General features: G+C 46.4%; 1 protein-coding gene across 4 annotated transcripts in view; it reads right to left on the bottom strand.

Moving 5' to 3' along the window:
• ANO7 (anoctamin 7) overlaps positions 1-23,600 on the bottom strand; it is a 190,254-nt gene that overhangs the window by 88,484 nt on the left and 78,170 nt on the right. For all 4 annotated transcript variants that reach the window (XM_029617122.1, XM_029617126.1, XM_029617125.1 and 1 more), the window contains exons 5-9: positions 17,660-17,767; positions 17,390-17,526; positions 15,031-15,088; positions 10,505-10,615; positions 581-746 (exon numbers count right to left, since the gene is read on the bottom strand). In XM_029617122.1, coding sequence (XP_029472982.1) covers positions 581-746; positions 10,505-10,615; positions 15,031-15,088; positions 17,390-17,526; positions 17,660-17,767 — 580 coding nt within the window. The remainder of the gene's footprint in view (positions 1-580; positions 747-10,504; positions 10,616-15,030; positions 15,089-17,389; positions 17,527-17,659; positions 17,768-23,600) is intronic.

Below are 23,600 nucleotides of genomic sequence, written 5' to 3'. Positions count from 1 at the left end.
TCTTGCAATCCAAGGAGGTAAGGGCAGTCGGACAAGCACCAGAATCAGCTGGATCCTTCCAAGCTGTGATACGAGGGGTCCCTTCCAAGCCCCTACCACCAAAACATCTGAAGACTGAGTCTTATTCAGTGCATGGTGGACTAGGACTTTGGGAGCCAACAGAATCCCTTCTAAACCAAACCAATCAGGGTCCTCAGAGCGCAGAATCATTTGGTCCTGGGTCCTAATGAAATGGTTATTCTCTTCAGCTGAGACTACCTCACTGCTATTTATGCTCTGTGATGTGAACATATGTCCACTAAGGACTCAGAATCACCAACTTCTTTTCACTTGTAATGTAATCCAGATGCGAGAGGTTAGTGAATGAGGTTCCCCTTCCTCTCCACAGTCCACCAGTTTTCAGAATGTGTGAATGCTACCAACCCCTCACTACCTCTCTTCACCTGGTGAATGCAGCAACAGTAACAGAGCGTGTCTGAGGCTGAGGGACAGATGTTTGTACTTACTTCAGGGGCTGGTCTACGGGGCTGGGGGCTGTATAGTAATGAGCAGTGGCTGCTGGGATGGAGGCAGTACTCACCAAGCCAGGCGAAGTACAATGCTATCTTTTCACCAAAGTACTTGCGAATGTGATCCAATGGCTGGTACTTATTCCATTTACCCCACCGAGCCCAGTAACGGAAGAGAATCTGGCGCAGACTTAGGATGTGGGCAGCAAAGACTTTTGAGGGCATTTCATAGGGACCCTGTGGAAAAAAAGCAAGAGGAAGGTTAGCTAAAACTCTGCCTCCAGCCTCTCAGGAGGTGGTGGTGGGTTGGTGGGAACAAACGCCTGCAAATCAAAGCACTGGAACTTGGGAGGTGCAGGTTTTCCATTGTAGTGTGTCACAATCCGAACTACAAGCAACCAAATCTGCTAAATTCATCTAAATGCTTCCTATCTTTCAAAGGTTGGATCACAAGATACAGAAATGTACCAACAGCAGCAGAAACTGCATATTCTGCTAGCGTGTCATAGTCTAAGACAGTAGTTCCCAACCCTCTCCTGGAAGGACACCTAACTGGTCTGGTTTTCAGGATATCCGTAATGAATATGCATATATTAGATTTGCATACATTGGAGACCCAGCATATGCAAATCTGTCTCATGCATATTCATGGTGGCAATCCTGAAAACCCAACTGCCTAGGTGTGCGTCCAGGAGAGGGTAGGGAAACACTGGACTAAGGCACTGTGTGTACTTCTGGATTTTACAACTAGAGTATTCACATGGACTCAGATTGGTTTTCCTTTCGGCAGTTAATGCTCTATAATGCAGTGGAAGCTGTCTTACTCTGTAGTTGCATTTCTTTAAAACTGTTCTTTTCATATGATGGTGGAAAGTTTTCAAATTTAGGTTTAGCCCAAAACATCCTCTCATTCTATTGGCACACTTGCTTGATATACCCCTAACTGCACTCCACAGCTGGCCAGGAGCTTCTGGATATCATGGGTACATATCTAAATCATCTGGGCTACTCAGGGAGGTCTGTGGGGACCTTAAGCCTCTCTCTTGTATGTAGGGCCCTGTGTATTAAACATAGCACTTCAGTTTAGCCAACTGATCAGCACCACATTTTAACCCCAAAGATCAGAGAAAGTAAGTTTTCTGATCATAAACAGGGTTCTCCATAGAGAACAGGAGGATGAATTAGCCATGACACTTGAGTGATGTCATCTGATGGCACTGAATAGACCCCTCTCTCTGAGCTCAGTAGGGCTTTTGCTCCACTGAGCTTGTGCATGAGTTCCCGCATGAGTGATGCCTTGTAATCCTCTCAGTCAATTGTAGAGCTTAGCTTTAATTGGGTGGTTGACTATCCAGGGAGGCGGGCAGATATTAAGCATGGCTAATTCATATTGCTGTCTGCAGAGAATCCTGTTTATAGTAAGAGCTTTCTCCATCAACAAGCAGGGCTGAACTAGTCTTGACACATGGGGAGTACCAAGCTGAAGGCTGCAAGTGGAGCACTTTCTGGAAAGCAATTTGGAGCCTCCCGTGGAGAGTGGACTTCAAAACTGCTTACCTAAAGCTAATTTGCTTCTTGTCCAGACAGTAATGCAATATGAAGGTGTGAATTGACAATCAAGTTGCAGCTTTACAGATGTCTTCAATGGACACAGCTCTTAGGTGAGTCACTGAGGTAGCCATGGCCTTCATTTGATGGGCTTTGACTGAGTTTGTAATCTGACGGCCAGTCACTGATAATAATATGCAGTGTAGTCTACTAGCCAATTCAACAAAGACTTCCTTTCCCATCTATTAGGTTCAGAGGAGACACTTTCCAATATGGATGAGTTTTCTGCAGGTATTGTCCTCTTACAGTCCAATAAATGAATTCTCTCACCCCTGTGTGCATGCTGTTTTGGAAAAAATGTCAGCAAGACAATGGCTTGATTGATGTGAAATGTGGAAACAACTTTCAATAGAAACTTTGGGTAAGTGTGTATCACCACTCTTTTGTGAAAAAATTGCAGCTGAGTACGTGACCAGGGCTTGCAACTTAATGACCTTTCTCACGAAAGTGACTGCTACTAAAAACACCACTTTCTAGGTGAGGAGCTTTAGCAGAATAGAGTCTAATAGTTCAAAAGTGAGTTTCATCAATTGTGCAAGGACAACATTAAGATCCCACGGTACTGCATGAACTTCTAAATTAGTGGATGAATGGAGATTAGCTTTCCCTCTCTGTATAGGTGGTAAGCTGCAATAGCACTTAAATGCACCTTCAAAGAAGAAGTACAAAGACCTGAAGAAGACATGGCAAACAGGTATCAAAGCAGATCCTTAGGGTGGCAGGTAGATGGATCTAGGATACTGACTGGCACCAAGTGAGAAATCTCTTCCACTTAAAAGCATATGGCTTTCTTGTTGATGGCTTCCTTGCAGAAATCAAAATATCCTTCATCAAGGGATTAACAAAAGCTCAATCAACCAACTGAATTGGAGGATGTCTAAGAGTTGAACTAGGTAGGAGAATCACAATTGTCTGGGCCACACTGGAGCAATGAGGATCGTTTTCACCCAGTCTTAAATCTCCATCTGAATAGTCCTGGCTATCTTACTACAAATGGTAGCAGTGGAAATGCGTAGTGTAAATTAACATCCCAACTGAATGAAAAGCATCCAGAGCAAATCTGGACTCACTTGGAAGAATGAAGCGAAATTTCTTGATTTTCTGGTTGCTCTTTGATACAAACAGGTCCATGGATGGTCAACCCCATAAGAAGAATAGATTGTCTGCCACGTTCTGGTCCAACAACTACTCCTGAGGTCAAAAATTTGAACTGAGATGATCCACCAGGGTGTTGGACATCCGAGAGAGGTATATCACTTGAAGGTGGGTTCCATAAATGAGGGCCCACACCCAAATTCTTTGGGCCTCCTGGCAGAGAATCCAGGAATTTATCCCACTTTATTTGTTGACATAAACATTACTTCTTGATTGTTGGCTTGAATTAGAGTTCTTTTTCTTTGCAGAAGGTAAGCAAATACATATAGGGCACAGCGTATTGCTTGGAGTTCTAAGAGGTTTCAATGATACCAGCATTCCGCTAATGACCACATCCCTTGTGTTTGGTAGACCCTTGTGTGCTTACCCAAACTCCTGATGGAGGCATCAGTCACCAGTGTTACCTGATATGGAAACCAATTTTGAGAATCCCTGGATCCAACCACTACTGAAGGGATGTCTTTATCTTCACTGATACCTTGATAGGATGTTTCAAGGGTTAATGGAGTTGATCCCATTGCAAATGAAGGGCCCACTGAAGAGACCTCATGTAAAGACAAGCAAACTTTTCCTCATGGACTGTGACCATCACGTAACCGAGGATGACTAGTGTTCAATAAAGCCATGGACCAGTTCCAATGCAATATGTCTTGCACAAAGGCACAAAGACAGTCTGTCCTATCTTCTGGGAATGCTCTTTCCTTGAACAAATCTATCCAGGCTCCAGTGAACTATATTCTCTGAATCAGGACTAGGTTCGACTTAGTGAAGTTGATGATAAACCTCAAAGACTGCAGCAGTTGAATCTTTTAATGTAGCAAAGTCAAGATTCCGGTCTGGGAAGGGCCTGTCATTAACCAGTCATCCAGGTGGGGAAAAGTGTTTATGCCCTAATGATAAAGGCATGCCACCACCACTGCCAAGCACTTCATGAGCACCCTTGCACTGCCAACAGTCCAAAGGGCAGAATCTTCTGTTGAACTTGCTGTCCCTCTACTGTGAATCTGAGCTATTGCAAGTGTATATGGATATAGGCATATGCATCCTTCAAATCCAGAGTGCACATCTGCTTAGATGAAGGGAAGGATGGTGAATTCATGTTGAACGTCTCCCTTTTCAGATGCATGTTCATTTGTTTTAAATCCAAGATGGGTCTAAGTTCTCTCATTCTCTTGGGGATAAGAAAATGTCAGGCGTAAAAGCCCTTGCCACACTCCAAGGGAGGGACTCTCTTTATCACTTGTTGATGAAGAAGCTTGTCCTCCTTTGTTTGAATGATGGATGTGAATTGAAGGCCAAACAGCAGTGTATTGCTGGCAGGTGGGAGAAATGCAAATGGAACCCACATTCCACAATTTTGAGTACCCAGTGGTCTCTGGTGTCTGTCTTTCATTCTGAGGGGAATAGATGAATCCTGCCCCCTATCTCCCCATGTCCCCAGAAGATATAGGGTGAGAGGTTCTATTCTCGTCAAAAAACTGACTCCCACTTTAGCCTGAGGTTGTTGGACCGTCTTTGGCTGACGCTGTTCACACAGGCATCCTTTGGCCTGAAGTTGCTGTAGTGGTTGCATTGGAGGAGCTCAGTAATGCCGATATGCATGGAAGGGGCATCATTGGAAGAGTTATCTCTTATTCGAGAAGAATGGCAATCTTTGAACAGACAGTTATTTGATGGAAGTCGATAAAGGTTGGAGGACTGCATGTTGCTCTTTAATTTGAGCTATGGTCTCCCCAACCTAATCTCTGAAGAGATTATCCCCCAGATATAGGATGTCAACCATCTTATCATGGACATTCTCTCGTAGGCCACTGGCCCACAACCATGCTATTCTTTGGGATCAAAAAGAGGCAGCTAATCCTTTTGCTGCTGAATCAAAAACTTCATAGATAGAACAAATAAGGAGTTGTTTGCATTCTTCCATGTCCAGGAATGTTTGATGACAAGTTTTATGCTCCTCATCCAAAGTGACCATGATGGGTCTTATCCTATTGATAGGTTACAAACTAATAATAATATTTCTGAAATTTCATTTTTGAGTTCTTTCAGAACCCTGGGGTGTATACCATCTGGTCCAAGTTATTTACTTCTCTTCAGTTTGTCAATCTGGTTTACCACATCACCATTATTTGGTTCAGATCATCTGACTCGTCACCCTTGAAAACAGTCTCTGGAATGGGTATCTCCCCAACATCCTCTTCAGTAAACACCAAAGCAAAGAATTAATTTAGTCTTTCCACAATGGGCTTTATCTTCCCTAAGTGCCCCTCGCAGGCTTTCTGCTTCGGATATATTTTTTAAAGTTTTTATTATGAGTTTTTGCCTCTATGGCCAACTTCTTTTCAAATTCTCTCTTAGCTTGTCTTATCAATGTCTTACATTTAACTTGCCAATGCTTATGCTTTATCCTATTTTCTTCTGATGGATTCGTCTTCCAATTTTTGAATGAAGATCTTTTAGCTAAATGTTAAGATTTGTGGGTTTTGTGGCCTCTTGGCCCGAGGTGAGGGTTGATACCACCTGTGGGGTGCAGCCCCACAGGTCCTCACTTTCGGGAGGCAAGGTCAGCTGCAGCAGGAAATAGTAGTAGTGGTAGAGGAATAGAGCGACCTGCATCCCAGCCACATGATCACAGGAGCCTGTACAGATAGCATTGTGAGGGATCCCGAGGAGCAGGGTAAGAGACACAGTTCGGAGAGGAACCCACAGTATTCAGGCAGAACTGGAGATACAGGTACCAGAGCAGGAACCTCCAACAGGAAAGCACTAGGCAGGCCCCGAGGAGCGGAGAGCGCAAGACAGGAACTTCTGGAGGAATACAGCAAGGACTGTCCTGAGGAGCGGGGCTGCATAGCGAGAGAGGCTCTGGTGTGATGATGTAGACTGTCCTGTAGAGCGGGGAAGCCCGAGTCGAATCTCTGAAGTAATGACGTCAGCAACCCCGAGGAGCGGGGCCGCGCACCAAGGAGTCTCTGATAGAGAAACGGAGACACTACCCCAAGAAGCGGGGAGGTGCAGAGTACAGTCACTGGTGTAGAATGTAGGCACTGCCCCAAGGAGCGGGAAAGTGCAGATACAGTCACAGGTGTAGAACATAGGCACTGCCCCACGGAGCGGGGAAGCGCAGGCACCGTCACTGGTGAAGAAAGTAGGCACTACCCCAAGGACCAGGAAAGCGCAGGTATAATCACTGGTGTAGAATGTAGGCACAGCCCCGAGGAGCGGGGGAAGCACAGGTACAGTCATTGGTGTAGGCACTGCCCCGAGGAGCGAGGAAGCGCTGAGTCAAGTCTCCAAAGCAGTAAGGCAGTTCGAGGGGCAACCCCGATGTGTAGGGAGGCCGGCAGACAGGACCTCTGGAAGGTGCAGGGCTAGCCCGAGGAGCGGGGGAAGCCTGGAGACAGAGTCTCCAACTGGAGCATGAGCAGGCCCCCGAGGAGTGGGTACCCGAGCCAGAGTTGAGAGTCGCAGGGAGGTCCGAAACAGGAACCATGGTCCGAGGAGACAGGAGCAGCACCAGTAGCGAAGGAACTCGTTGCAAAGTTGGTTTGCAAGGGGTGAAGGCAGTGTTTACGAATCCCATCCTGGTGATGTCATCAGTCGGAGACGCCCCCGAGGTTCCCGTCATTGGGCCTTCAAAGGGGGGCCCGGTGGTGCTCGCGCACGTACCTACGAAGTTCCAGAGTCGGGGTGGGTGGCGGGAGCGTCCCGGCTTACACGAGGATCCCAGAGGTATGTGGTGGTAGCGGCTAGCTCCAGCCGTGAGTAGACCCGGAGAGGAAAGCAGGGCAGCACAAGACGTGAGTTGAATCGGTCACAGCCGTCTGCGACCGACTGTCATAACACTAAAATAGCCTCTTTTATCTCACTTTTTAGCCATGTCGGCAATTGTTTGACCTTCCTTCCACCTTTCTTAATGCATCGAATACATCTGAACTGCACTTCTAAGTTGGAATTTTTTAACAATGTCCATGCCTGCTGCACACTCGTAACCTTTGTAGCTGCACCCTTCATTTTTTTTTAATATCATTTTTCTCATTTTATCAGTTTCCCTTTTGAAAGTTTAGTGTTAGAGCAATGGATTTATTTACTCTCCCACTTCCAGTCATTAATTCAAATTTGATCACATTATGATCACTATTGCCAAGCGGTCTCCACCACCGTTACTTCTCTCATCAAATCCTGTGCTCCACTGAAAATTAGATCTAAAATTGCTCCCTCTCTCGTCGGTTACTGAAACAGTTGCTCTTAAAACTGTCATTTATTCCATCCAGGAACTATACCTCTCTAGCATGTTCTGATGTTACACTTACCCAGTCAATATTGGGATAATTGAAATCTCTGCACCTTCTTTGTCATTAGCTGCTAGGGATGTATAGATCTTCTTGAGGAACCCCGTCATCCAGTTTGCTGACTGATGATCCTGTGGTGCCATTGGTGAAGTCATATCCTCCTCTAAAACCAGTATCAGCTCATCACTCTGGGATACTTCCCCTGAGCTCCATGAAGTGGCTCAAACGGGACCTCCTGGATCTGCAGGAGTTCAAGAGTAAGATGGCCAAATGGGATTTCCAGCAGCATGCTCTGGACTGCAAGCCTCTCCCAGACATCATTGGAGGTCCCATAGGTTTGGAATATTGGTGGAAAAGATGGGAGATTGGCATGGGAATCAGCCACAAATGATGAGGTGACCTGAAACGAATCACCTCCTGGTCCTGTCTATGCTGTTAAATCCAAGGACTCCGCATGGTGTGCCAGCTCCGCTGGTCCCATGACAACAGCACTACGAGAATCTTTTCTTCTGGCACCTGGTGCATAAGTGTCAATGGTACCATTAGTGCCCGGTACTTCAATGGCAGCAGTGGTCCCAGATGCTTCCAAGGCGCTGAGTGTGTCAATGATCTATGGTGCCAGACTGTTCTGCATCGATGACACCAACCACGTTGAGTCTTTGGGCTTTGACAACACCGCCCATTCCAGATCCATGTTCGTCACCATGCCAAGTCCCCCAAGCTTTGAAGAGTCAGAAGGTTCTGCTTAGCCATTGCATTGGTGTCCCGCACTGATGGCACCAAGGAACCCCACACTTGTTTTTTGAGATCTGATGAAGCCAAAGGATCAGAGTCCCACTGCTTCTTTGATCTGCTTGGATCCCAACACAGCATCCACATTGTGGGGAGCCCTAGAGATGGCACCCCCTGCTCAACTCACCATGCACAGAACTCATGGACGAAAAGGAGCTTAGATGACTGGGAGCTCTGCATTCATGTAGGCTCAATTCTTCTGAGCCCCGGACAGGGCTAGCGCGAAGCAATATGCGGACTAGGCAATATGCTGGACGTGAGGGCATTATTCTTTTTAACACGAAAGAGTTGGGTGGCAGGTTTGAAATTGTAGGTCTTGCATATGGTATGCTTCGATCGGCGAGGTAAAGGAGCTCTGGCGACATAAGCACTGTGACTTGGGGGGGAGGGGGGAGAATATGAAGGAATATGACATCATCATGACATCACTGGCTAGGGCAGCTGGACACTCTGGCACCAGCACTGGTCCCAGAAGACATCTGGCCACAATCATAACAGTTGGTGAAGCCATAGTATGGCCCCAGGCACTTGTAACAGACTGTATCCATTTGTGATGGACATATTGTGCCTGCAGATGCAGTCTTTAAAGCTGTTGATTGTAGGCTTCTTAGGCATAGGCATCTTTTTTTCTTATTCTGAAAAGTGCTGTTGAGGGGCTACTGAGGCAAGAGAAAAAGGAGAAAACCTGTAGTGTTTAGAAAAAAATTTTACAACGAGAGAAAGGGGTGCATGTCCAGGCAGTAGCTCAGACAAAAAAAAAATGACTGAGGGTCTCACGAGGCAACACTCATGTGGGAATTCCCACACTTGCTCAGTGGGGCAAAAGCTCTATTGAGCTCAGAAAGAGGGATCCATTCAGTGCCATCAGATAACAGCAGCCACATGTCATAGTTATTTCAGAACTGCTTGTCGATGTAAAAGGTTTTTTTTGCTTACAGATAATTTCTGCCTTAAATGCTGAGCACCACATACACTGGGAAGCCTGAAATTCAGGTTACTTGGAACAGCTGCTTCAATTAACAGATCTGTGAACTCGTGAAGCTTTTTAAATTTTGTTATTGTTTATGGTTGATTGGGAAGAACATCCTGTACAGTAAAAAATAAAAATCAATACTTGAAAGCAGATCTTTTAAGAAAAACTGGGAAAGTCTGACAGCTGGAAATGTAGCAAATATTGAACTGAGAAACAGGAGACCCCACAATTATCGCCCCTATCCACCACTCATGGTCTGATCCCAAGCAAGGCACTTAACCTCTCTGTGCTCAGATGCACTGTCTATTCTGAGTTTTTTTGAGACAGTAAGACTGTAAGCATGGGAATTATCTTGTGGACTTTGATAATACTCCTATAAATAACAGATCTTGTAAGAAAAATTTCACTTTTGAGTCACCAGTCTGAACCTGGCCTAGGCTGTTAAGTTGTTCAGATCTCGTGAGCTGGAGGTCTCATTTCAGCTCCCAGAGGCAGATCTAACTCTCCCTCATCTTGACGTGTGATCCAGATCTCCTTCATCTCCATAGACTTCATAAACAGGGGGGTTAGATCTAGAACTTAAAACTGTGATATCTTAAATTGGTTGTGAAACACTTGGCAGTCATTAGCCATGGAAAAAGTTCTTCACCTTAATATTGGATCTTTAATACCTTTATAGCACACAGAGAAGATCTTTTGAGGACACTGAATCTATATGCCCCTCTCCTGGAAAAAGATTCAGCTTTTTCACAGATTCCAGCACTTGCAGAAGTGCTGCACACGGAAATATAACACACAGAAAATGCGCTAAAGCCAGCAGGGCGCTGCAACCGAGCCATCCTAATGCAAACAGGGAGCTAGAGGACTTGTCCCAACTATTAATAAAACTGACTACATATCCGCTGCATGCCCAGAATAGTGGACAGATAGCAGAATTTGACTTTCCAGAAGGAACAGAAGATCATTCCTAGGCCTGTTCCCATAAAACTGGGACACACACGCTACTGAGGAACTTTGCACTGCTGTAGCCAAAATTTCCCTGTACTTTTGGGAGACTGTTGGGCTGTTGGACCTCCCTTGTGGCTCCAAGCCCCAGGACTTTTAGCTGACAGAACCCAAACGCTGTTGAGTGAGCCCCAGACAACATTATGTGATGCTGGAGATGACTTTCGTACATCATGCAGTGGGAATGCAGCTTTGAAGATCTTTTCATTCAACAGTCTGTCCACTCCGACCTCGCCTCGCTTCTGCTGTCCATAAGGTGTGCGGGCCAGGATTTCATAAAGCTGTAATGGAGAGAAGAGAAGCAGACGCATGGGTATCGGGGCAAACGGAGATGGGACGAGAAAGCAGCAACACTGGAAAAAAAAACATTTAGATAACTCAGTTTCCAGTTAAAAGTGAGCTAAATCACTAATTTCCTTCTTTTTCCCTCTGATTTTTCATGTCATTCCTGAGGAGATTATAATATTTTTTTGCAAGCTTCTCCTACTTAGCTATTCCCAACAAGCAAATGAGGGACTGTGGTGATCCTCACCAGAATCCAATGCAGGTGCAACATCAATATCTGTAAAGTATAAATATAGCATGGACAGCTGAAGAGTGGATCCTCATCAGAGCCCTGTGCAGGTGCCACACCAAAGCATGGACTTCCGAGAAGTCCAGCGAGGCCCGGGCCCCATCCAGCTTTTGAGGCCTCTAGCCATAATCAAAATAATGATGAATGCGCATAAAAACAAGTCATCAAGATTGTCAAATGCCAAAAAATTGCCACGTGTATAAATCTGAAGCCCCCTTTAACCTTGAGGCTCCTGATCCTGCCCCCTTGATTGACCCTGATTATAGCACTGACAGCTGAAGACCAAACCTTTGCCAGAAGCCCATGCAGGCATCGCACTGATATACAGAATGTAAAGCATGAATACAGAAGGCAGCTGAGAAGGCGTCCTAGGGAGGAAACATTTATAAAACGGCATGCGTGACGAGAAAGGTGTAGTGCAATTTCCAGCAGCTGTATTGGTGCTGGAGAAAACTGGGGCTGTAGGTTGTTATTCCTTATAAGTATCAAAATCTGTTAAGACTCCATAATAAAAAGGGTTTGTCTGTGTTCTGCCTGTGTCAGACAGAGGTGAGTTATTCAGTTAGGGGTAGATTTTAAAAGCTGCGCGCAGGAGTAGATTTGTTCACGCAACCTGGCGCAAACAAATCTACTCCCGATTTTATAACATGCGCGCGCTGCCACATGTTATAAGATTGGAACTCAAAAAGATTGAGTTCCAGTCTTTATTACTTTTTTGCAGGGTTTTCAGGCTGGCAGCACAGTAGTGCATGTAAATATAGTATACATGTTGTAATATATTTACTTCAGAAGACTACTTTGAATGTCCTTTTTTCACGCAAAATCGTATTACAAATGCATCATTTTTAAGTATATGTGTGGGGTCGGACTGGGGGGTGCAAGTCTAAGTTTTGCCTTGAATGCCTAACACCCTTGCACCAGCCCTGGCTCCATGTGGGACAGCAGAATCCCATCTGGAGCTGGGCTGTCATAGGTAGGCTCTCCCAGTCTCGGCTGCAACAGCGATGCATCTAGTCTTGGCCATGGGTTAATTTTCTTTTTTTTAAACCATGGAGGAAGCAGGTAGAATGAATCACTTCTGGTCCCCCCCCCCCCTCTCCAGGATTAGTTAGGCAGAGCCGAGCCTAGGGAACCCTAAAAGCAGCAGACTTTGTAGGAGTGGAGAGGGGCCCCGAGAAGTGGAAGCAAGCTACTGTAATATAAAGGGAGGGGGTGAGCCAGAAAGAGGTAGCTGTGCAGTTCTGTCTGAGGTGGCTGGGCTGAGCTTTGAGAGGGGCAGCTGGCTGTGGAACCAGTGAGTGCTCTGGAGAGTGAGGTGTCAAGAAGGGCTGAGAATGGGAATGGGAGGGGGCTGCTGCAGGCTGAGGAAAGGCTGGCAACAAGCACCAACTTTTACATAATGATACAGCAGTGCTGGGGGCAGGGGGACACTCACTGACGGGCCGATTCAGTAAAGTCCGTGGGAGAGCGGACGAACGCCCGCTCACCCGGCGCGCGCACAGGCCACTCGCCCGTGCGCGCGATTCTCTATGTAAATGAGGCCCGGCGGTAGAAACGGGCAAAAGGAGGCGCTAGGGACACTAGCGCGTCCCTAGCGCCTCCTTTTGGACCGGAGCGGCGGCTGTCAGCGGGTTTGACAGCCGACGCTCAATTTTGCCGGCGTCAGTTCTCGAGCCCGCTGACAGCCACGGACTCTGAAACCGGACGCCGGCAAAATTGAGCGTCCGGTTTTCGACTCGACAGCCGCCGGCCCATTAAAAATTTTTTTTTTTTTTACTTTTTTTACCCTTCGGGACCTCCGACTTAATATCGCCATGATATTAAGTCAGAGGGAGCACAGAAAGCAGTTTTTACTGCTTTTCTGTGCACTTTCCTGGTGCCGGCAGAAACTAGCACCTACCTTTGGGTAGGCGCTAATTTCTTAAAGTAAAAGGTGCAGCTTGGCTGCACATTTTACTTTCTGTATCGCGCGGGAATACCTAATAGCGCCCTCAACATGCATTTGCATGTTGAGGGCGCTATTAGGTTCCGCGGGTTGGATGCGCGTTTTCCGCCCCTTACTGAATAAGGGGTAAGGGAAAACGCGCGTCCAAGGGCAGGTTAACAGTGCGCTCCGTCGGGTCGGAATGGGTGTGTCTGAGCCACTGACTGGCAGTGTGGTTGTCTCATTACTCGGCAACTGGTTTAAGAGTTGATTTGTTGGCAAAAGACTAACACCAGACCAGGAATCCAGGATACATGAGAGAGGTACCCAAACTTGTGGGATCCCAACCGATTGCTCACCTCCACTCTAGGATCTGCTCTACTTAGTCTGTTATGTTGACATTTATGTTGGAGAAGTTTTTCTCAGTTCTGCTAGGCTTCAGGTCACATGATGTACCTTTCGAAGATTAGATGAATGTGCTTTTGGAAGCTGTTAAAGTACAAGCCGCACGGAAATCACACGAGCAAGACACAGATACCTCCATGGACGGCTTTATAAAAAAAATCCTCCAGGCTGAGATTTCCCTGCAATTTGTCCCTGCCCACTTCTCCAGGGGAAACAGAGTCGCTAGGGGGAAAAAAGGTTGGAGGCAGGTCTTAGGGTTCCTGGGAGCGTGGCAGGATCACTGCCACCCTGCCACTCCTCTTGGAATTCTGAGCCCCCTGCTTTTCCTCTTTCACAGCATTTGAAAATCACCAGAAGTGCCAGCCTACAAAGACACCCCCCCCCCCCCCCCAATCCTTGCTTTGGGGAGAAGGAGCGCCATCTTATCCCTCGCCTCAGGCACCAGATTGCCTTGAGCTGCCCCTGGAGAACATAAGAACATAAGAAAATGCCATAATGGGTCAGACCAAGGGTCCATCAAGCCCAGCATCCTGTTTCCAACAGTGGCCAATCCAGGCCATAAGAACCTGGCACAGACTTCCAGGGGAGATAATAGGAACCAAAACAATGGCAGAATTCAAGCATGCATGGGACAGACAAAAAAGGGACCTTAGTGGTGGCAGGAGGGTGAAGATCACAGACCAAATAAGACTTGTGACAACACAGCAGGCAGACAAACATAGGCAGTCTGGGTGGTCCGAGTGGTCTTTTCTTCCATCTTCTATGATTTTATGTATGAATTCTATTCTTTTCCTGCCTTTGATACCAAATTATCTATGCTCATAGTCCAAAGGGTTCTCTTTGTTAGTACAGAACTTATATTTTTAAGACTAATGAACACTAATTTAATTTCTGGAGATATCTGGGTAATGTAATTTACACAGATATTAATTGCAAATTTTTTATTTCTCTCTCTTAGCGTTTTTCCCTAATTATATTCAGGTCGATGTTAAAAGTGCTGCTTGCGTGTATAGGTGGGATGTGCGCGAGCAACGCAGAATATTAAATCTGCAAAATACACATGTATGTACCCTTGCACGTGTGAGGAATAAGGGGGCAGAAAAGGGGCAGGGCATGGGAGGGGCATGGATGTTCCAGGGCGGGGCCAAGGCTTACGCACGTACCTCTGTATTTTCAAACTGAAAACCACAGCGCGCATATGCTTGATATCTGCGAAACTTTACTCCTGCAGCGCGCCTGATGAGGAGCAAGTTTGGAGATCTCGAGCTTTAGGGCTTATAGAACAGGGTGAGGGGTCCGGGTCAACTGGGGGGCTTGCAGGACGAAGAACCAGAGGAGTCGGAAAGACCTGGCTATCAACTGGACAAACTGGTGGAGTAATTGGAAAACTGGGAATGTGCCTCGGGTGAGCAAGTTTAAAAATCCACTGACCATAAGCACGTGAAAGTTGACAAAGTCCTATGGGAGACACACGCGCGTTAGCTATGCTCGAGTAACCTCTTAAAATTAGGAGCATACTTCCGCACGGTTGGTGTATTTTATAACGAACGTGCGCAAATGCGTGCATGATTAAAACTTCCAGCATATCTTCACTGGTGTGCTCATTTTAAAATTACCATCTCCACTGGTACACCTAAATACCTATGCCCTCTCCACTTCTCTCTCATCATGCCTTGGAGATACTCACTAGCAGAAGAATTCACTTATTGGGTATTCTCTTAATGTACACTGATGTACTGCACCCTCACTATCTAGTGTCAGGTTGATAATATACTAATGCACTGGATACTCACTATTTGGTGACGCTGGGTATTAGTGAAGAACGTATCATGGTTATCACTCCCTAGGAACCTTGAAAAGAGAAACACAAAATAAACTGTGAAATATTCATCTAAGCCCATTCCCTGCCTCACTCTCGCTCTACTCCGCCCCGTCCAGGATTCTTGCTCCAATGGCAGGTGTAGCAAGCAAGCGAGCAGCTTATGGAGAACAATCCCTGGGAAAAATGTTCAGTAATATAACTCTTCTATTTTTATCTTCAGTGTTACTTTCTGACTCACCTTCTTCTTTTTCTTTCCTCTCTTTGCCTTTTTTTTTTTTTTTACAGCATTTGGTTTTGTATTTGTTTTCTCTTTCAGTTCTTCTTTCCTCTCCATTCCCTTTTGCTCCATCTTATTTCATCCTTTCTTTCGCCCCCTAAGTCTAGGCGTCTTCCCCGTTTCCCTCTTCCAGTCCATCTCTTCTCGGTCTTCCCGTCCTTTGCATGCGTTCTCACCCTTTCCCCATCCCTCACCCCCCGCCCCCATAGGCTTTTGCTTCCTCCCTGCTTCCTTAGTGCCCCCGACACTCCACAGGAGTGGAGGGCAGAATAGCATGGAACATGATGGAGAGAAGGATTTCCCATCCCCACTCTGCCACTGAGATGAGGAGGATGAGATGAGAGAAAGAAGAAAAAAAAAGCCTTTTTGCCATACTCCCAAAATTACTCAAACCTGGGTGCTGAAAGCTGCTCAGATCTCCTCTTCCCACCCATGTCAGGGCTATCGTGCTCTGGTAGGCCTCAAACTAGGGTTTGCCTGGTCAGAGGCTGGTACCTCTGCCTTAAGCAGATGCAGGCTCAGGAAGCTGTTAGACTGGGGCATTGTCCTGCCCCTGAGTATCGGGATTGTTCCTTAGGGGTTCAAAAGGGATTGCTGGGAATACCACAGTGTTCTGGCAACTTGATAGCTCAAGGGTGAACCACTGGATCCAGACAGCCCCATGAGTGCTCACACCTATGTATCTGTGTACCAGTTCCTGTAAGCCGGGCAGTATTATAGAAGTCTTGCTTAAAGTACTATGAAGATTGTGACCCAGACTGATCTTAGACTGTGTTTGAGTTATTCCTATGCTGTATAGTTTACCCGGCAGAAATGTAAGTCTTATTGCTGTATTGGTTACCTTTGAATAAACACCTGGAGTGGACTCGTAACCTTTAGGCAAGTCCTCAGACTGACATAATCCCTGTTTTAAGGATGGGAATAATATTTCTTATCTCAGTAGCTCTCTCTGCCAGGGCCTGGGAGAATAACTTTCTCATGCTGTCTCAGCGGGATCAATTATTGAGATAAAGGAGAGAGAACAGAGAAGGCAAGCAGACAAATCAGACATAACTGGGACAGAGAGCAGTTGAGGCACAGCAGAAAAACGGAGTACATTTGGTAATCCTGCTGTATACACATTAGGTAATATTAAATAAAGACTTTTTCTACAGGCACAAAACTGGAAAAAGGCCTTTTTTTTTTTAATAAGACCCATTGAAGTAGATATTCCAAATTTATCTGGCTAGGAAAATTAGCTGAATAAACATACCTGCTTAACTTAGCCAAGATATTCAGCAGCACAGCCATGCTGCTGAATATATCCAGATAAGTTTGAGTTAGCCAGGTAAGTTTATCTAGCTAACTTTAGACCTGCTCAATAGCAGGTCTAACTAATCCAGCTAACTTAGCTTGATAAGTCTGAATATTGTCATTTATCCAGCTAAGTTAGCCAGATAAGTAGCCATTCCTTGGAATGTCCCCATGCCGCTCACCAATTAGACACTGAACACGGCCGAATATTCAAATACCACCACTTAGCTGGATAAGTCTGAACTTATCTGGCTAAGTGATACTGAATATCAATCTCGCCATCTGTGATGAGAGCCAGGGGGTGAGGAAGAATGGTAATTTCTTTCACATTTTTTGGCAGAATGCAGAACAGAAAAGATGATCTGATAGTCTGAGGCCATGAAAAACAGAATTACAAGACCCAGAATGATTAACAGGGCTAGTGCTTCCATTAGGCAAACTAGACAGTTGCCTAGAGCGCCAAAATTTGGGGGTCAGCAAAATCCCATCATCACAAGGCCCAGAGGGGGAGAGCCAATACTGCCAAAGAAGGGATCACTGTTCTGGACCTGCCAATAGATAAGTAGGGCCCCAAATATGCTTGCATCAGTCCTGATGCTTAAGCATAAGAGTTTAAAACCAGGATTGACTTCAAGTGTCTTGAAGGTAGAAAGAGAGGTGGGAGAAGATAGGGGATGCATCAAATCTCAAGTGGAGTGTGACAATCTTTCGAAAAAAAGAATAAGCAAAGTAAGGTAGAAGGAACACTCCCAAAACTTACCTGGACAGCTTAGTGACCTTAAATTGACAAGTGTAATGACTCATGGGTGTGCCGGGAAGCTCCTCATACATCACATTAGAAATCCTCAGCTTCTTCAGAACCTTGGCTGACCAGTTAGAAGACTGATTGGGTATGGCCTAGAAAGAGGGCATGGGAGAACTGTGAAAGAATGCTGAGAAAAGAAGAGCAAGAGACAGAGACAGATACGATGGGAGGCTGAATCAGCTCTTCCTCCATCGGGTTTTAATTTGGAGGATCCCAGGGTCTCACCTGCAGTGGGACTCTCAGGCTGAGCTCCTCTGCATAGTAGCAGAGTACGTTCCATGGGGCATGCAGCAGGACATAGTGCACCTTTGTCGTCTCATCCTGGGTTGTGTGCTGCAAAAAGGAACAGCTGATGGAATGAAAGGACCGAGAGAGAGAGAGAATCTACAGCCACTCTGTTCAGTTCCCTAAGCCTGGATTTTAATGTTTAGTATATTCCTCTGCTCTTTACAGCTGAATTATATACAATGCCTTGTAAAAGTCTTCTCACCCTTGTACATGTTTTACATTCTGCTGTCTAAAAAATACAAATCAAAATGCATTGTTTGCTTCACTGATCACATTCACTGTTGAAATTTAGTCTTACCTCCTAATTTCCTTTCCTTGAGTCCTGTCAGACCAGTCCAGGTGGATAGGTTTATACATCACTACCAGCAGCGGAGACAGGTTTGCTGATGTCACCCTCTACAGGACAGTGTTTGCCCAACTAATGTGCTGTGGCACACTGTTGTGCCACCAAACTTTATCAGGAATGCCATAGAAAAGACACCACAGTGTAATGCTCAGGTCCAGACGGCAGCTGGGCTCTCTTCTCAGAACCTTGCAACAAGAGACACTAGCAGTGGCCTTTACACATGCAGGAGCCCCTTTCTGAGCACATGTGTAGACACATATACCTTTTCTTTCCAGCTACAGAGTGTGGGGATTAACAAGCAGCAAGCAGGGTACGGAGAGCCAGGCCCTGCTTTATGCAGGACCCACATTGCATAGAGAACCTCCTCCTCATTTAGTCTTCTAGCCTCTGTCTTATGCCCAGGCTGAATGAGATAGGAAGATTGTGCACTGAGCACTGGATGTGACTCACTCTGAGTGTTGGATGCAGCAGCAGTGGTGGAGCTTTGGTAGCCCCATGGAACAGCCAAGTAACTAACTGAGCCAGTTCTCTGCACCACAAAGATTTTTTCTTACCCCTGTATGTAGAGGGATCTGGGAGTGGGGAGGTCTGTCCATGGCACAGAACTGAGGCAACATAGAAACATAGAAATGATGGCAGAAAAAGGCCAATCAGCCCATCCAGTCTGCCCAGCAAGCTCCCACACTTATTTTCCCATATGTATCTGGTTCACCAACCGCAACCACCAATATCAGGGCCCTTGTTGGTAACTGTTTGATTCAAGTTTCCTGCCATCCCCTGCCATTGATGCAGAGAGTAATGTTGGAATTGCATCAAAGGTGAACATAAGGCTTAACGGTTAAAGGTAGTAACTGCCGCATCAAGCAAGTTACCCCGATGTTTGTTTACCCAGATTGCACAGATCATTGCCTTGTTGGATGTTGTCTGAATGTAAATCCTGTTTTCCACATTTCCCCCTTTTCCCCCTGCCATTGAAGCAGAGAACAATGCTGTATATGCATTCAAAGTGATGTATCAGGCTTAATTGGTTTAGGGTAGTAACCGCCGTATTAAGCAAGCTACCCCCACTAGGATAAAGAGAGAAGAAATCCATGTGTGATGAGGAGATTAGGGTAAGTAAGGAGCAGGAGTCTGCAGGCAGAGCAGAGCAGAGGGAGCAGAAGCGTCTGCAGGATGAGGAGCTATGAAAGGTGGGCAATGTACCCAGAATAAAAAGCAGCTGGGAGTGGAGGGAGGGAAGTAGAGAGCAATAGAAGGAGGGGGCGCCAAGGCAAAACTCCTCTATGCACAACAATGGGGCCAAATTGTGGCTGAAGCCCAAGGCAGAGTTACTGAAAAATCTGCTGATGATAATGCACAAACGCTGCTTGGACTTCACTCTCTAGTGCCAGAGGAAATGTCAGGGAAAATGTAAGGGTAATGACTGGAGGAATAAAATCAGCAGCAGTTATCTGCACACTGTGTGTATGCATATCTATCTTTCTAAGTGTGTGCGCATATATATATATAAAACCAACTGGTGGTGTGGGGGAAACCACTGCACTGGAGCCTCCTGCGACGGTATAGGCAAATCAGTTGATTTAGCTGCAACACAGCTCCATTGTGACAGGTTCATGCATGTCTCCGCCCTCTCTTCCCCTTTGTTTTAAAATTTGTAAAAGAGAATGACGGCTATCAGTGCTTCCCTAGCTCTTCTGTTGGCCATAGGAGACCCTCTCCATGTCTGTACTGCTGGCTTCACAGAGGTTGGTGTGTCACACAATATAATATAAATGTACCTTGAGCTTGAAAAGGTAGGGAAACATTGATACAGGGTCCTGTGCTGACATCAGCCTCCCAGTATTCTTGTAACAAGCTAAAGCCAACATTCTTTCCTATACCCCCAAATTTAAAGGGCATCCAACGCTGGGAGGCTAGCTAACCAAACCAGCCCAACCATGGCCATGAAATCAACATTATAGGAACTAAAATTACACAGACGTGTAATAGGAATATAAAGGAAAAATTCCTGTATACAGTGAGGAAGAACAATACATAGTAATCCAGGAGAGTTCTGGACAGGTTTAGCAAGACTCAAGGAAAGAAAATTAGCAGGTAAGACTTCATTTTGCCTTCCTCTTCAGCCAGCCAGACCTATCCAGATGACTTTGATATATCAAAGCCAACCCTCAAACTGAATGGAACGCCGTCAGTACACCAGCACCAAATGCGGCATACTGTCTGGCCCAAATATCTAGACGGTAACGCATTATGAATGAGTGCAAGGATGCCCAAGTAGCTGCCCTGCAAGTCTCCACTGAGAACACCACCAGAGTTTTGCCCATGAGTAGACCTGTGTCCTCGTTGAATATGCCCAAAGCCCTCAGAAAAGCAGTAACCTTATAGCAATATACATGGAGCTGATCGCTTCCTTAATCCAATGGGCTAAAGAAGCTTTGGAAGCCGCCTCACCTTTCTCTTGGCCACCAAAAAGGATTAATAAATTGTCTAATCTTCTAAAGGGATTAGTCACCTTCCAATATCGCAGGAAGATCCAGAGAATATCCAACCGGTGAAGCTCCTCAGATCCCTCTGGGGAGGATTTCTTCTTGAAGGATGGACGAAAAACTGAATGATTGAGATGGAACTGAAGTATCACTAACAGAAATGCTGCACCTCAGTCACACACAGGCAAAACAGAGACCGACTCTTACCTAATATAGAAATAAGGGACTACAAATTAGAAACAGAAAGTTGCAGACAAAACTAAAATAGAAAGACTGAGAAACCAGACTCTGAATAACAGAACTCTAAAGAAAGTGCAAAATACAAGTATATAAGAAATGCACATGCTCAAAGATGGCAAATTCCAATTGCTAAAATCTCAAAATATTTTTTTTAACCTTTGACTGATCTTTGAATTTTCTAATCAGTGGTCCCAGTCTCTTTTTTCCCTACTTTTCCCTTGTTGGTCTTTTCCCAACTCCTATTCAGGGTCACTCTTCTTTTTTATGTTTCTTCTTTCTCCTTCTGTCTTCTTCCCTTCCTCCCTTACATACACACATACACACACACACACACACACACATACAGAGGCTCATGCTTTCTCTCACAGACTCCCTTACACACACAAGCTTTCATTCTCACATGCTCTCCCACAAACACAAACTCTCGCTCGCACACCCAATCTCTCATTCTTATACATGCACACAAAGACACATACCCAGGCTCCATTCTTATACACACACATATGCACACCCAGGCTCCCATTCTCAACCCCACATGCACACAAAGGGCCTCTTCTTTAGGCACTGCCAAACACCTACTTCCACTGCTGCAAGGATGGGATCCCAAGATGGCCTTGATACTCTGGCCCTCTTCTTTGCTGCTACATGGTTAGGATCCAACCATTGACCTTGCTGCTGAGGCCCTCGTTTTCACCACCGTAGGGATGGGATCCATGGCAGCCTTACTGTACCAGTTCTTCTTCACTGCTACAAGGATGGGATCTCGCAACAGCCTTGCTTTGGGAGCCTTCTCCTTCACAGTCGTAGAGATGGGCTCCTGCAGTGGCCTTACTTCGAAGGGTCTTCTTTGCCGCAGTGAGGATGGGCTATTGCAGCAACCTTGCATCCATGGGCCTTCTTTGCTGTTGTGGAGATGGGCTCCTGTGGTTGCCTTGCTTTGGGGTTCTTCTCCTTTGTCATCACAAGGATGCCCACAGTGGCCTTGCTTCAGGGACCACCTTCTTCACTGCTATGGAAATGGTGTCCCACAGCAGCCTTGCTTCGGTGGGCTCTCTCCTTCGGCTGCCGCAGGGATGGGATTCAAGGGGGTTGGGCTGCCCTGATTGGGTAGGCTTGATCCCAAAGTGGGTGAGCTATCACCCACCCAGGCCCACACCACTGCTAGAAGCTCCCAGAACCCTGTCCTGAAGTAGCTGAGTCTACTGTAGGCATGCCTTGGCACATAGCCACTGTAGTCAGCCACCTGCAGGGCCAATGAGACCCGAAAAAGAATGCTTAAGCATGGACTTGAGCATTGTGTCCCCTTCAATATAAATAGTAGTCTTTCTTGTGACCACAATAACCAATGCATTCATACTCTGAGCCCTCAACTTCTCTCTCTCTTATGCCTGTAGCAGCTAGATCTCTGAAACTGGCATTCAGGGAATCCCACTCCGCAGCGACCAACTCCCTGATCACCTAATGTAAGGAGAAGGCTCTCGCAGGCTCTCTGTTATTCCTAAGGCACCCAAGGCCCAAACAATTAGGGAGGACAATTATTCCTTACTAAAGAGGTGGCTCACTGAGGATTCTTCCTGTTCTCTCGAAGAAATCTTGCCTCCTCCAAATTCTCCACAAAATCATCCGGCTGCCCTTTCTTAAGGGATATCATGGAGGTCTAGACCAGGAAGACCTTTCCTCCTCCAAATCCTATACATCCTCTCACCAGGATCACTTCTTCGCTGGACTAGAACAGTGGTCCCCCAACCCTGTCCTGGGGGCCCACCAGCCAGTCGAGTTTTCAGGATATCCACAAAGAATATGCATGAGAGAAAATTTGCATGTTATGGAGGCAGAACATGCACATTTTCTCTCATGCATATTCATTGTGGATATCCTGAAAACTCGACTGGCTGGTGGGCCCCCAGGACAGGGTTGGGGACCACTGGACTAGAAAACCCATCTCTAGCAAGAACATGGAGATGCAAAGAAAGACCTAAACCTGCACCCTGCTTCAAGCAAAAAGCCCGTGCATCAACAAAACAAATGCTGGCAAGAACGAGAAGCAGGAGGCTAAAGAAGTGTCTCGTGTAGAGACAAGGATGCAAACTGGCATATGTGACTGCACATCCCCAGACAGAAAAGGAATTAATACTGGAGGCCTCATCTCAGCCATCCCCAATGAGGCATGCAGCTCCAAACTGGCAGCTGTTCCCACGGTAGCTGGAAGCACACCAGCAGGAGAACTTTTCTGCCTCCGGACTGCAAATCCAGCATGGTGGAATCCAGAGATCTGAGTCCTCCCTCCTTTAGATATGTGCAGTGGGAACTTCAGCACTACAAGAATCACTGCACTTGGCATGCTCCACAAGCCCCAACATGATCCCCCACCCCCCAGGGATACTGTTGCAACTGTCGCGGCCAGACGGCTTCACTCCGCCTACCTTTCTTTTTCTGCGAATCCTCCTGCTCCCTGTGGACATCTGGCTGCTGCGGCGTCTGCCCGCCATCCTCTCCGGTGTCCCCGGACCGGCTTGGGCGCTGCCTCCCGCCATGCTCCTCAGGTACCTTAGGGCGCGCGCGCTGCGCGGCCCTCATTTTTATTTCCTCTATAGTGCGAACCTCAGGGGCGTCCCCCTGTGATGACGTCACGCTGCCTGGATATTTAAGCCTGTTGTTTATTGCTAGCCTTTGAGTTAGCAAGGGTAATTCCTACGGATGGGATTCGCTCTCCGTACCCAGCTACTCTGCCTTCAACTTCTATTTGGACTCTTTGCTGTTAATGGGGTACCCGCTCCTCGGGGGCCTCTCTGCTTCTTTCAGGTCA

This window comes from Rhinatrema bivittatum, chromosome 9 (assembly GCF_901001135.1).
Source record: "Rhinatrema bivittatum chromosome 9, aRhiBiv1.1, whole genome shotgun sequence".
In the NCBI taxonomy this organism is placed as follows: domain Eukaryota; kingdom Metazoa; phylum Chordata; class Amphibia; order Gymnophiona; family Rhinatrematidae; genus Rhinatrema; species Rhinatrema bivittatum.
The sequence above is the reverse complement of the archived record's forward strand: the minus strand, read 5'-3'. Positions and strand labels throughout refer to the sequence as shown.